Source organism: Arvicanthis niloticus, chromosome 12 (assembly GCF_011762505.2).
Source record: "Arvicanthis niloticus isolate mArvNil1 chromosome 12, mArvNil1.pat.X, whole genome shotgun sequence".
Taxonomy (NCBI): Eukaryota; Metazoa; Chordata; class Mammalia; order Rodentia; family Muridae; genus Arvicanthis; species Arvicanthis niloticus.
This window is the reverse complement of record NC_047669.1, coordinates 8,861,637-8,876,881: the sequence shown is the minus strand read 5'-3', so window position 1 is coordinate 8,876,881 and position 15,245 is coordinate 8,861,637. Positions and strand designations below refer to the sequence as shown.

At 43.0% G+C, this 15,245-nt stretch overlaps 1 protein-coding gene across 1 annotated transcript in view; it reads left to right on the top strand.

Annotated features, from left to right (window-relative positions):
• Ehhadh (enoyl-CoA hydratase and 3-hydroxyacyl CoA dehydrogenase) overlaps positions 1-2,652 on the top strand; it is a 28,752-nt gene extending 26,100 nt beyond the window's left edge. Inside the window, exon 7 of the mRNA XM_034514739.2 lies at positions 651-2,652. Coding sequence (XP_034370630.1) covers positions 651-1,903 — 1,253 coding nt within the window. The 3' untranslated portion in view covers positions 1,904-2,652. The remainder of the gene's footprint in view (positions 1-650) is intronic.
• Positions 2,653-15,245: the final 12,593 nt, after the last annotated feature.

Here is a 15,245-nt window from a genome sequence, read left to right as displayed (position 1 = left end):
CCCTCAGGCTCCCTGATTGGTGGCTCAATATCTGTGAGCTCCTGTGAGCCCACGTCAGTTGTATGGGTTTTCTTGTGGTGTCCTTGACCTCTCTGGCGCCTACAATCCTTCCTTCCCCACTTCCACGGGACTCCCTGAGCTCTGTCTAGTGTTTGCTGTGGGTCTCTGCATTTGTTTTTATCAGTTGATGGGTGAAGCCTCTCTGATGACAACTGGGCTAGGCACCAAGCTACAAGTATGGTGGAAAGCACTAGGAATCATAAATAAAGGGAACACAGTTGCTTTTATGTACAGATTTCACATCCTGGAACTTGACTGGATTTGTCTATTAGTTCTAATAGCTTGTGTGGATGTGTGTATATGAATCCTAATGATTTTTATTTCCCCTGGAGTACTTAACAGTGCATGAACCATTCAATACATTTATGTTCACTGACCAATCCCAATGTTCTTATGAGTTGTTGGTACTGGGCATGGAAGCTAGGGCCTCACGTACGATCATCACACAGTGACAGTGACCAGCAGCTCTATCCCTGGGGTCCATCTTTTAAAACGTCACTTTGCCACAGTTGCCTTCTACCAGTGGCCAACTGTTCACCTCCCAGTACCATAGCAAATCACATTTTCTGTTCTTTTCTCTGAATCCACAGGCTTGGGAACGATGGGCCGAGGCATCACCATTTCTTTTGCAAGGGTGGGGATCCCTGTGGTTGCTGTAGAGTCAGACCCGAAGCAGCTAGATGCCGCAAAGAAGATAATTACTTCCATTTTGGAAAAGGAAGCATCCAAGAGTGGCCAAGCTTCCGCAAAACCAAAACTCAGGTTCTCGTCCTCCACAAAGGAGCTTTCGAGTGTGGATTTAGTGGTTGAAGCAGTGTTCGAAGACATGGAGCTGAAGAAGAAGGTTTTTGCTGAACTGTCAGCCCTGTGTAAGCCAGGAGCCTTTCTGTGCACCAACACCTCAGCGCTGAACGTGGATGACATTGCTTCTTCCACAGATCGTCCTCAGCTGGTGATTGGCACCCACTTCTTCTCACCAGCCCACCTCATGAGGTTACTAGAGGTCATCCCTGGCCGATACTCTTCCCCTACCACCATCGCCACGGTTATGACCTTATCCAAAAAGATCGGAAAGATTGGAGTCGTTGTTGGCAACTGCTATGCATTTGTTGGGAATCGAATGTTTGCTCCATATTACAACCAGGGGTATTTCTTGTTAGAGGAAGGTTGTAAGCCAGAGGAGGTCGATGAGGTCTTAGAAGAGTTTGGCTTTAAAATGGGGCCCTTCAGAGTGTCTGACCTCACAGGGCTAGATGTGGGTTGGAAAGTTCGCAAGGGGCAAGGCCTTACTGGACCATCACTGCCACCAGGAACCCCTGCCCGAAAGCGGGGCAACACCAGGTATTCCCCACTTGCTGATATGCTCTGTGAAGCTGGGCGATATGGTCAGAAGACAGGTAAGGGCTGGTATCAGTATGACAAGCCACTGGGTCGTGTCCACAAACCTGATCCCTGGCTTTCTAACTTCCTGTCACAGTACAGAGAAACCCATCACATCCAGCATCGCTCCATCAGCAAGGAGGAGATCCTGGAGCGCTCCTTGTATTCCCTTATCAACGAGGGATTCCGCATCTTAGAGGAGGGCATGGCTGCTAGTCCAGAGCACATAGATGTCATCTATTTGCATGGATACGCGTGGCCGAGGCACACGGGCGGGCCCATGTACTACGCTTCCTCAGTTGGGTTGCCCACAGTTCTAGAGAAATTGCAGAAATATTACGGACAGAACCCTGATATCCCCCAACTGGAGCCCAGTGACTACCTGAGAAGGCTGGTTGCCCAGGGAAGCCCTCCTCTGAAAGAGTGGCAAAGCTTGGCAGGGCCCCATAGCAGCAAACTGTGATTCAGCCTTCTGCATTTGCCACGTACGTTGGCATCTAATTTCAGTGTGATTCATTCCTAAAATCTAAACAGATTACTCGGAAGTACAAATCATGATTGCTGATGGTGCTGGTGCTGGTGGTGCTGCTGATAACTGGTCAGCAAAAGCTCCTCTCTGTATCTTTTTACCTCATAATTCTAATGGCCAGATTTCAGGAATGTGTTTTCTATACCTCTGCCTGTACTTCTATCAGAAAAATTCAGCGACTATGTACTTAGTACTACAGGTGCCCTTCTCTTTTGATTGTTAGCCTGGTGTAACAAAAACTTATACAAAATGTTGCTAGTAGAGTAATTCATAACTCCAGCTGACAACCTGCATGTGCCTTAGCAGATCAACAAAAGTGGCATGTACATACAAGTGACACATTTCAGCTGTGTGACGTAACTGGCACATGTGACATGGTGCTGGGCTAGAGCCTTGTCCTGCGTGAGAGGAGGCATGCAGAGAAGGCCACACATCGTATGGATGTGGATATAAAATCCCAGAATATGCAGATCTGTGGACAATGTAGCCCAAGGCTGTAATTAATTGTTAGAAATCAAAATTACTGCTGATCATGCAGAGTGTCCTTGGGGTTTGATAAATTTTTTTCTAAAATTACTCTAGTGGTGGATCTGTAACACACTGAGTTCAACGGTTCAAAGTGACTGTGTTGCATATGTATATAATCTATCTCAATAAAGTTAATAAAATGATGATAAACCCTTTCTTTGTGTAAAAAAGTGTTCGCACATCTTCACCTATTAACCTAAGCAAAGCCATTGGAATGTCTGACAGATCTCAAGTGGATGGAGTAAATTTCCCATCGTGAAACAGCATGGCGAGGTGGACTATGCTGACAGGGGGTCAGAAGTTCAAGGGCTGGAATGGGCAACATGGGACCCCATCTCAAAACAGACAAAACAAAACAAACAAAAAAAAAAAAACCCAAACCAAACCAAAACAAACAAAGCCCCAAAAGCTCACACAAGCAAAAAATGGAGAATATGCCTTGCATTGTAATTTAGTTTGGAATTTTTAAATATGAATTATTAGCATTTGGGTTATTTGATTTAAATTCAGGGAATTCTAAAAGATTTCTTGGAGTTGTAGCTTTGACCAAGAATTCTAAATTAACTTTTTAAGATGATCATATCAACTTTTCTTCAAGCCATGGGTGAATTTTTGTTGAGTTCTTAAGATATTTTCTAATTAAAACAGCAAAGGGACCTGTGAGATGGCTCCGTGAGTGGTGCAGCAGCCACACGAGTTTAATAACATGAGTTCATCTTCTGGAACCCATGCAAAGGTGGAAGGAGAGAACCAACTCCACAAAGTTGTCCTCTGACCTCAACACATGTGCAATGATGTATGTAGACATGCCCCCTCTATGATAATAAAAAGATAAAGGATTTTCATCTTGCATTCGCCAGTCTTCATAGACATAAGAAAAAAAAATCTCAAATTGTATATGGCAGCACAAAAAGACAAGACCAGGCAAAGCAGCATTGCACAGAATACTAGCAGCAGAATCACTATACCTGACTGCAGCTTGCACTACAGAGCCATAGCTGTAACAATACCACAGTGCTGGCACAGGTACATAGCCCAGCGGACTAGAACTGGGGCCCTAAAGTCCATGTAACTACAGCTATCTGATCTTTAAAAAACGTGACAAAAATATACACTGGAGAAAGGACAAACTCTTCAACAAATGATGCTGGGAAATATGGTTATCAATATGCAGAGCGATGAAAAAAGACTCTTTTATCTTGTACCATAAAACTCAATTCCATGCTGGTCAGTGAGGTTCCATAGACACCCAAACCTTATAAGCTATTGCTATTGCTCTTGGTTACTCACCAGAATTTGACAGTAAGATCCTATTGCTGAAAGAATTACATACTTGGATCATAGAACATGGAGAAACAAAGCTGGTACTGACCCATACTGGCCAGTTTTCATAGTGCTAGATGTTGCTATGCCTGTCACTGGAAGATACAAATGATTATCAGTCTCACCTACCTGAGACTATAACCCAATGGGGAATAACAATGACTGGCCTGATAAGGTGTATCTGTTGGTGTAGTGGGAGGTATTAGAATGGGTGAGCAGCTCGGCTAGCTCCTGGCCCCTGCCATGTTTCTGCTCTAACGGTGGCCCGGGCTAGCCAGGAGCACCGATTGGGAACCCAGGAGATGTAGCCATGGCTGTTGCCTCCACCGATCAGCTCCATGCAACCAGTCCCCAAAGCCCAGGAAATATCTGCCACCCCCATGCGGTAGATATGGAAACCCCAAAAGCCCACACAAGCAAACAATAGAGAATATGCCTGGCATTGGAATTTTGGAATTTTAAAATATGAATTATTAGCATTTGGGTTATTTGATTTAAATTCCAAAAGATTTCTTGGAGTTGTAACTTTGACCAAGAACTCTAAATTAAACTCTAAATTAAACTAAATTAAATTAAACTAGAAATAAGACTCTTAATTCTTAAGATTAACCAAATAAATTTATGTATCAACAAATAACTCAATACACAAGATGCCCACACAATTAGAGTTGTTGACCCAATAACCTAACCTTGATAAGAATAACTACCTTAGAATGCTAGAGACACATGTACATCTGCAGCCATCTTCTCTCCTCCCTTCTCCTTCTCTTTCTTTTTCCGTTCTTGTTCCTCCCTTCTCCTAACTCCTAGCTCCACCTACCTCGTCTACTGCCCAATCACAAAGCTCCACTGCAAATACAATGGGCAGGAAAGGTCTTGCAACATTACATGCAATGGTGGTACAAACGTTATGAGAGTATCCAACCACTTAGTGCTTGGATCTAAGGCCTGCTCCATGAAATGGAATCCACACCTGTCACTAGGAATGGAGCCAAGAACCCATGGCTAGATAGGTCACAGGCCCTAAGGAAAAATCATAGTATTTTGCTAAATGAACATAGCATTTAAATGACTCCTAATGATTTATTGCTATACCTATAGGTTAACCTTCTTCAGAGAAGATTCTTGCAGTAGGTGGCAACTAACACAGAGACACTCCATGAACTGATCAATATGAAGAGACTTAAAAGACTGTGGAGTGTTGGAGTCTAAATGGGACATACATGCTATACCCCTCTCTACCAAGGCTCAAGAATCTTCATAGAAAGGGAGTGTCGGGGACAGAAAGATTATAAGTCCCAGACATGGTGATAACTTCAAGAAACTTTTTTTTGGACACAACAGAGAAGTTGCACATGTAAATTCACAATGGCTGTGGCAGTACGCACAAGACCTGCACAAAGCTCAAGTCAGACTAATTCTCATCATGGAAATACAAGATAGACACAAAAATCTCATCAGAAATTGAGGCATTATTGCATTGGCTAGCTTCTAGGAAAAGGAGAGTTGGTTTTCATTAATGGAGTGACGCTGGGTAGGCTGACCACATTCCAGGGAAGCCCCACTCCCAAGACTAGTTGAGCAACAGAAATTGGATTCAGGTTTTCTAGAAAAAGAAGGAAAAACCTAGAGGTTTTTGGATAAGAAGGTGGGGAAGAGTTGAGAGGACTTGAGGGAGGAATGAGTATGATCAAAATATATTAGGAGAAATTCTCAAATAATTAATCAAAATCTTAGGGTCTGGAAAAACACCTCAACTTTAAATGGATTGAAGACCTCCACATAAGACCTGAAAAACTAGGACACATACTTCCAGTTGGTTATAGGCACAGATAAAAGCTTGCTGCATAAGACTCCAGTAGTGCAGAAAAATCCCACCAACAATCACTAAGTGGGATCTCATGGCATCCGGACAGCAAATAAAATGTGAAGCCAGTGAATAGGTGGCCCAGAGTGGAAGAAAATCCTTGCAAGCTATACATTGTAGAGTATGAGTGTCTAGAATATAAAAAGAACTCAGGAGTAAATGTTAAGAAAATAACCCAATTTAAAAGTGGATTGTAGAACCAGACAGAAAATTTCCAAATGGCCAGAAAGCACTTTAAAAAAATACTCTGTTATGGGGTCTACTTAGATCAAACACAACTTAAACACCAGGTCAATGAAGCTGACAAAACTTTATTGTAAACAAGCCACTACTGATTAAATAGGGCTGGAGAACAGACTTGGGAGCTGAACTCTGACCCTCCCACTGCCCTCCCAGAGCCAGAATGTTACAGAGTATTTTAGCTTGAAAATTACAAACATCTGTGCCAAGTTATATTTACATTTTTCCACCAATGAGGATTTAGGGATAAAGGCTTTCCTTATGTGGTTGATTTCTGTCAACTGATACAAGATGTAGATTTTACAGTCCAACCAATCAAATCCATTTGTTCCTTTGTAGTTAGGAACAGTCATTCTGATTTGGGGAACAAAGGATGAATAATGGAGGCTGTGGTTAGGAACAGAACAGTGATTATGCTCCGAAACAGAAGATGAATAGCAGAAGTTGTTCCGTTATTGGGAAGTCCCCAGCTCCCCTGGGCCTGGGTCCTTAGTTTCCCCTGTGATTAAATGGAGTCTGAAAACAAAATGGCAGTATTTAGAACAAGGTTGTTTTTTGTTTTTTTTTGTTTTTTTTGCTTGTTCCCAACGGCCCGACTTCCTTAGCCATCATAGAAATGCAGATTAACACTATGTTGAGTTCATCTCATCCCAATCAGGATGATTGACCACCACCATCACAATGATCATCACAGTAATGACCATCATCACAATGACCACCATCATAACCACCATCACAATGACCACCATCACAATGACCACCGTCACAATGACCACCATCACAATGACCACCATCACAATGACCACCATCACAATGACCACCATCACAATGACCACCATCACAATGACCACCGTCACAATGACCACCATCACAATGACCACCATCACAATGACCACCATCATAATGACCATCATCACAATGACCACTATCACAATGACCACCATCACAATGACAACCATCATAATGACCACCATCATAATGACCACCATCATAATGACCACCATCACAATGACCACCATCATAATGACCACCATCACAATGACCACCATCACAATGACCATCATCATAATGACCACCATCACAATGACCACCATCACAATGACCACCATCACAATGACCACCATCACAATGACCACCATCACAATGACCACCATCACAATGACCACCATCACAATGACAACCATCATAATGACCACCATCATAATGACCACCATCATAATGACCACCATCACAATGACCATCATCACAATGACCACCATCACAATGACCACCATCACAATGACCACATTCACAATGACCAACATCATAATGACCTCCATCATAATGACCACCATCACAATGACCACCATCACAATGACCACCATCACAATGACCACCATCATAATGACCTCCGTCATAATGACCTCCATCACAATGACCACCATCATAATGACCACCATCACAATGACCACCATCATAATGACCACAATCACAATGACCACCATCACAATGACCATCATCATAATGACCACCATCACAATGACCACCATCACAATGACCATCATCATAATACCACCATCACAATGACCACCATCACAATGACCACCATCATAATACCACCATCACAATGACCACCATCACAATGACCACCATCACAATGACCACCATCACAATGACCACCATCAAAATGACCACCATCACAATGACCACCATCATAATGACCACCGTCATAATGACCACCATCACAATGACCACCGTCACAATGACCACCATCATAATACCACCATCACAATGACCACCATCACAATGACCATCATCATAATAACCACCGTCATAATGACCACCATCACAATGATCATCATCATAATGACCACCATCATAATGACCACCATCACAATGACCATCATCACAATGACCACCATCACAATGACCACCATCATAATGACCACCATCACAATGACCACCATCACAATGACCACCATCACAATGACCACCATCATAATGACCTCCATCATAATGACCACCATCACAATGACCACCATCTTAATTACCACCATCTCAATGACCACCATCATAATGACCACCATCACAATGACCACCATCACAATGACCACCATCACAATTACCACCATCATAATACCACCATCACAATGACCACCATCACAATGACCACCATCATAATGACCACCATCACAATGACCACCATCACAATGACCACCATCACAATGACCACCATCACAATGACCACCATCACAATGACCATCATCACAATGACCACCATCACAATGACCACCATCACAATGACCACCATCACAATGACCACCATCACAATGACCACCATCACAATGACCACCATCATAATACCACCATCACAATGACCACCATCACAATGACCACCATCATAATGACCTCCATCATAATGACCACCATCACAATGACCACCATCTTAATTACCACCATCACAATGACCACCATCACAATGACCACCATCATAATGACCACCATCATAATGACCACCATCACAATGACCATCATCATAATGACCACCATCATAATGACCACCATCACAATGACCATCATCCCAATGACCACCATCACAATGACCACCATCATAATGACCACCATCACAATGACCATCATCCCAATGACCACCATCACAATGACCACCATCATAATGACCACCATCACAATGACCACCATCATAATGACCACCGTCATAATGACCACCATCACAATGACCACCGTCACAATGACCACCATCATAATACCACCATCACAATGACCACCATCACAATGACCATCATCATAATAACCACCGTCATAATGACCACCATCACAATGATCATCATCATAATGACCACCATCACAATGACCACCATCATAATACCACCGTCACAATGACCACCATCACAATGACCATCATCATAATAACCACCGTCATAATGACCACCATCACAATGACCACCATCACAATGACCATCATCATAATGACCACCATCATAATGACCACCATCACAATGACCACCATCACAATGACCATCATCACAATGACCACCATCACAATGACCACCATCACAATGACCACCATCATAATGACCACCATCACAATGACCACCATCATAATGACCACCATCACAATGACCACCATCATAATGACCTCCATCATAATGACCACCATCACAATGACCACCATCTTAATTACCACCATCTCAATGACCACCATCATAATGACCACCATCACAATGACCACCATCACAATTACCACCATCATAATACCACCATCACAATGACCACCATCACAATGACCACCATCATAATGACCACCATCACAATGACCACCATCACAATGACCATCATCACAATGACCACCATCACAATGACCAACATCACAATGACCATCATCACAATGACCACCATCACAATGACCACCATCACAATGACCACCATCACAATGACCACCATCATAATACCACCATCACAATGACCACCATCACAATGACCACCATCATAATGACCTCCATCATAATGACCACCATCACAATGACCACCATCTTAATGACCACCATCACAATGACCACCATCACAATGACCACCATCATAATGACCACCATCACAATGACCACCATCACAATTACCACCATCACAATGACCACCATCACAATGACCACCATCACAATGACCACCATCACAATGACCACCATCATAATACCACCATCACAATGACCACCATCACAATGACCACCATCACAATGACCACCATCACAATGACCACCATCACAATGACCACCATCACAATGACCTCCATCATAATGACCACCATCATAATGACTTCCATCATAATGACCACCATCACAATGACCACCATCACAATGACCACCATCACAATGACCATCATCACAATGACCACCATCATAATGACCACCATCATAATGACCACCATCACAATGACCACCATCACAATGACCACCATCATAATGACCACCATCACAATGACCACCATCATAATGACCACCATCACAATGACCACCATCATAATGACCACCATCATAATGACCACCATCACAATGACCACCATCACAATGACCACCATCATAATGACCACCATCATAATGACCACCATCATAATGACCACCATCACAATGACCACCATCACAATGACCACCATCACAATGACCACCATCACAATGACCATCATCACAATGACCACCATCATAATGACCACCATCATAATGACCACCATCACAATGACCACCATCACAATGACCACCATCATAATGACCACCATCATAATGACCACCATCATAATGACCACCATCACAATGACCACCATCACAATGACCACCATCACAATGACCACCATCACAATGACCATCATCACAATGACCACCATCACAATGACCACCATCACAATGACCACCATCACAATGACCACCATCATAATGACCACCATCACAATGACCACCATCATAATGACCTCCATCATAATGACCACCATCACAATGACCACCATCATAATGACCACCATCACAATGACCACCATCACAATGACCACCATCATAATACCACCATCACAATGACCACCATCACAATGACCACCATCACAATGACCACCATCATAATACCACCATCACAATGACCACCAACATAATGACCTCCATCATAATGACCACCATCATAATGACCACCATCACAATGACCACCATCACAATGACCACCATCACAATGACCACCATCACAATGACCACCATCACAATGACCACCATCACAATGACCACCATCACAATGACCATCATCACAATGACCACCATCACAATGACCACCATCACAATGACCACCATCACAATAACCACCATCATAATACCACCATCACAATGACCACCATCACAATGACCACCATCACAATGACCACCATCACAATGACCACCATCACAATGACCACCATCACAATGACCACCATCACAATGACCACCATCACAATGACCACCATCACAATGACCACCATCATAATTACCACCATCACACTGACCACGATCATAATGACCACCATCATAATGACCACCATCACAATGACCACCATCACAATGACCACCATCATAATGACCACCATCATAATGACCACCATCACAATGACCATCATCATAATGACCACCATCATAATGACCACCATCACAATGACCATCATCACAATGACCACCATCACAATGACCACCATCATAATGACCACCATCACAATGACCACCATCATAATGACCACCATCACAATGACCACCATCATAATACCACCGTCACAATGACCACCATCACAATGACCATCATCATAATAACCACCGTCATAATGACCACCATCACAATGACCACCATCACAATGACCATCATCATAATGACCACCATCATAATGACCACCATCACAATGACCATCATCACAATGACCACCATCACAATGACCACCATCATAATGACCATCATCATAATGACCACCATCACAATTACCACCATCATAATGACCACCATCACAATGACCACCATCATAATGACCTCCATCATAATGACCACCATCACAATGACCACCATCTTAATTACCACCATCTCAATGACCACCATCATAATGACCACCATCACAATGACCACCATCACAATTACCACCATCATAATACCACCATCACAATGACCACCATCACAATGACCACCATCATAATGACCACCATCACAATGACCACCATCACAATGACCATCATCACAATGACCACCATCACAATGACCACCATCACAATGACCATCATCACAATGACCACCATCACAATGACCACCATCACAATGACCACCATCACAATGACCACCATCACAATGACCATCATCACAATGACCACCATCACAATGACCACCATCATAATGACCTCCATCATAATGACCACCATCACAATGACCACCATCTTAATGACCACCATCACAATGACCACCATCACAATGACCACCATCATAATGACCACCATCACAATGACCACCATCACAATTACCACCATCATAATACCACCATCACAATGACCACCATCACAATGACCACCATCACAATGACCACCATCACAATGACCACCATCACAATGACCACCATCATAATACCACCATCACAATGACCACCATCACAATGACCACCATCACAATGACCACCATCACAATGACCACCATCACAATGACCACCATCACAATGACCTCCATCATAATGACCACCATCATAATGACCTCCATCATAATGACCACCATCACAATGACCACCATCACAATGACCACCATCACAATGACCATCATCACAATGACCACCATCATAATGACCACCATCATAATGACCACCATCATAATGACCACCATCACAATGACCACCATCATAATGACCACCATCACAATGACCACCATCACAATGACCATCATCACAATGACCACCATCACAATGACCACCATCACAATGACCACCATCATAATGACCACCATCACAATGACCACCATCACAATGACCACCATCACAATGACCACCATCACAATGACCACCATCACAATGACCATCATCACAATGACCACCATCATAATGACCACCATCATAATGACCACCATCACAATGACCATCATCACAATGACCACCATCACAATGACCACCATCATAATGACCACCATCACAATGACCACCATCATAATGACCACCATCACAATGACCACCATCATAATACCACCGTCACAATGACCACCATCACAATGACCATCATCATAATAACCACCGTCATAATGACCACCATCACAATGACCACCATCACAATGACCATCATCATAATGACCACCATCATAATGACCACCATCACAATGACCATCATCACAATGACCACCATCACAATGACCACCATCATAATGACCATCATCATAATGACCACCATCACAATTACCACCATCATAATGACCACCATCACAATGACCACCATCACAATGACCACCATCACAATGACCACCATCATAATGACCTCCATCATAATGACCACCATCACAATGACCACCATCTTAATTACCACCATCTCAATGACCACCATCATAATGACCACCATCACAATGACCACCATCACAATTACCACCATCATAATACCACCATCACAATGACCACCATCACAATGACCACCATCATAGTGACCACCATCACAATGACCACCATCACAATGACCACCATCACAATGACCACCATCACAATGACCACCATCACAATGACCATCATCACAATGACCACCATCACAATGACCACCATCACAATGACCATCATCACAATGACCACCATCACAATGACCACCATCACAATGACCACCATCACAATAACCACCATCATAATACCACCATCACAATGACCACCATCACAATGACCACCATCATAATGACCACCATCACAATGACCACCATCACAATGACCACCATCACAATGACCACCATCACAATGACCACCATCATAATGACCACCATCACAATGACCACCATCACAATTACCACCATCATAATACCACCATCACAATGACCACCATCACAATGACCACCATCACAATGACCACCATCATAATGACCACCATCACAATGACCACCATCACAATGACCACCATCACAATGACCTCCATCATAATGACCACCATCAAAATGACCACCATCATAATGACCACCATCATAATGACCACCATCACAATGACCACCATCACAATGACCACCATCATAATGACCACCATCACAATGACCACCATCACAATGATCACCATCATAATGACCACCATCACAATGACCACCATCACAATGACCACCATCACAATGACCACCATCATAATACCACCATCATAATGACCACCATCACAATGACCACCATCACAATGACCACCATCACAATGACCACCATCACAATGACCACCATCATAATGACCACCATCACAATGACCACCATCACAATGACCACCATCATAATGACCACCCTCATAATGACCACCATCATAATGACCACCATCATAATGACCACCATCACAATGACCACCATCACAATGACCACCATCACAATGACCACCATCATAATGACCACCATCACAATGACCACCATCACAATGACCACCATCATAATGACCACCATCACAATGACCACCATCATAATGACCACCATCATAATGACCACCATCACAATGACCACCATCACAATGACCACCATCATAATGACCACCATCACAATGACCACCATCACAATGACCATCATCACAATGACCACCATCACAATGACCACCATCACAATGACCACCATCATAATGACCACCATCACAATGACCACCATCACAATGACCACCATCATAATGACCACCATCACAATGACCACCATCACAATGACCACCATTATAATGACCACCATCACAATGACCACCATCACAATGACCACCATCATAATGACCACCATCACAATGACCACCATCACAATGACCACCATCACAATGCATATAACAATGCTAATGTGAATGCTGGGGGAAGGGAACTTGCATATACTGACAGTGGGAGAGTAGATGACTGCAGCTTGAAAATCAGTCTGAAAATGTCTTTAACACATGAAATAGAGCTACCATATGACCCAGCTTCACCATTGCTGGGCACACACCTGATGCCCTTAAATCCTACTACAGAGACCCTTGAACATCTCCATGCCATGTACATTACTGCTCTGTTCATAATGCCTAAGTGACATCAACCTAAATAGGTGACAGGATAACAAAAATATGGGCCATATAAACAATGGAATATTACACAGCTGTAAAGAAAAATAAAATGAAAATTTCAGGTAAATGGATGGAACTGGAGAAAATTAGAAGGAGTGAAGTACCTCACTAAAATAGAAACACCGTGTTTCTCTCATAGGCAGATCCCAGCTTTAAATCTTTTTTGTTTTGTGTGTTTAACTTGGAGCACAAGTGTAAGCCAGGCAACTTGAAAGAGGCCTTGGGAAACATAAAAAGGTGTTCTAGGAGGTTATAGTTCAAAAGAAGGCAGAGAGGTAGAAAACAAGAGAAAGAGAGGCTTAAGCAGGGGAGAGCATAGGAATACAGGAAACCAGGGTGTGTGTGGAAGGACCAGTCTCAAATGGAATATGAAAAGTGACCTGAGAGCACACTATCTCACAAGTCAACTTAAAAACATAATAATAGTATGTGGCAGGATGGTGGTGAGCACTTTTAATCCCAGCACTCAGGAGGCTGAAGAGGCAGTGAATTCTTTGTGAATTCATTGGTCTACATAGAGAGACCTTGTCTCAGTCAGTCAGTCAGTCAATCAATCAATCAATCAATCAATCAATCAACAGAG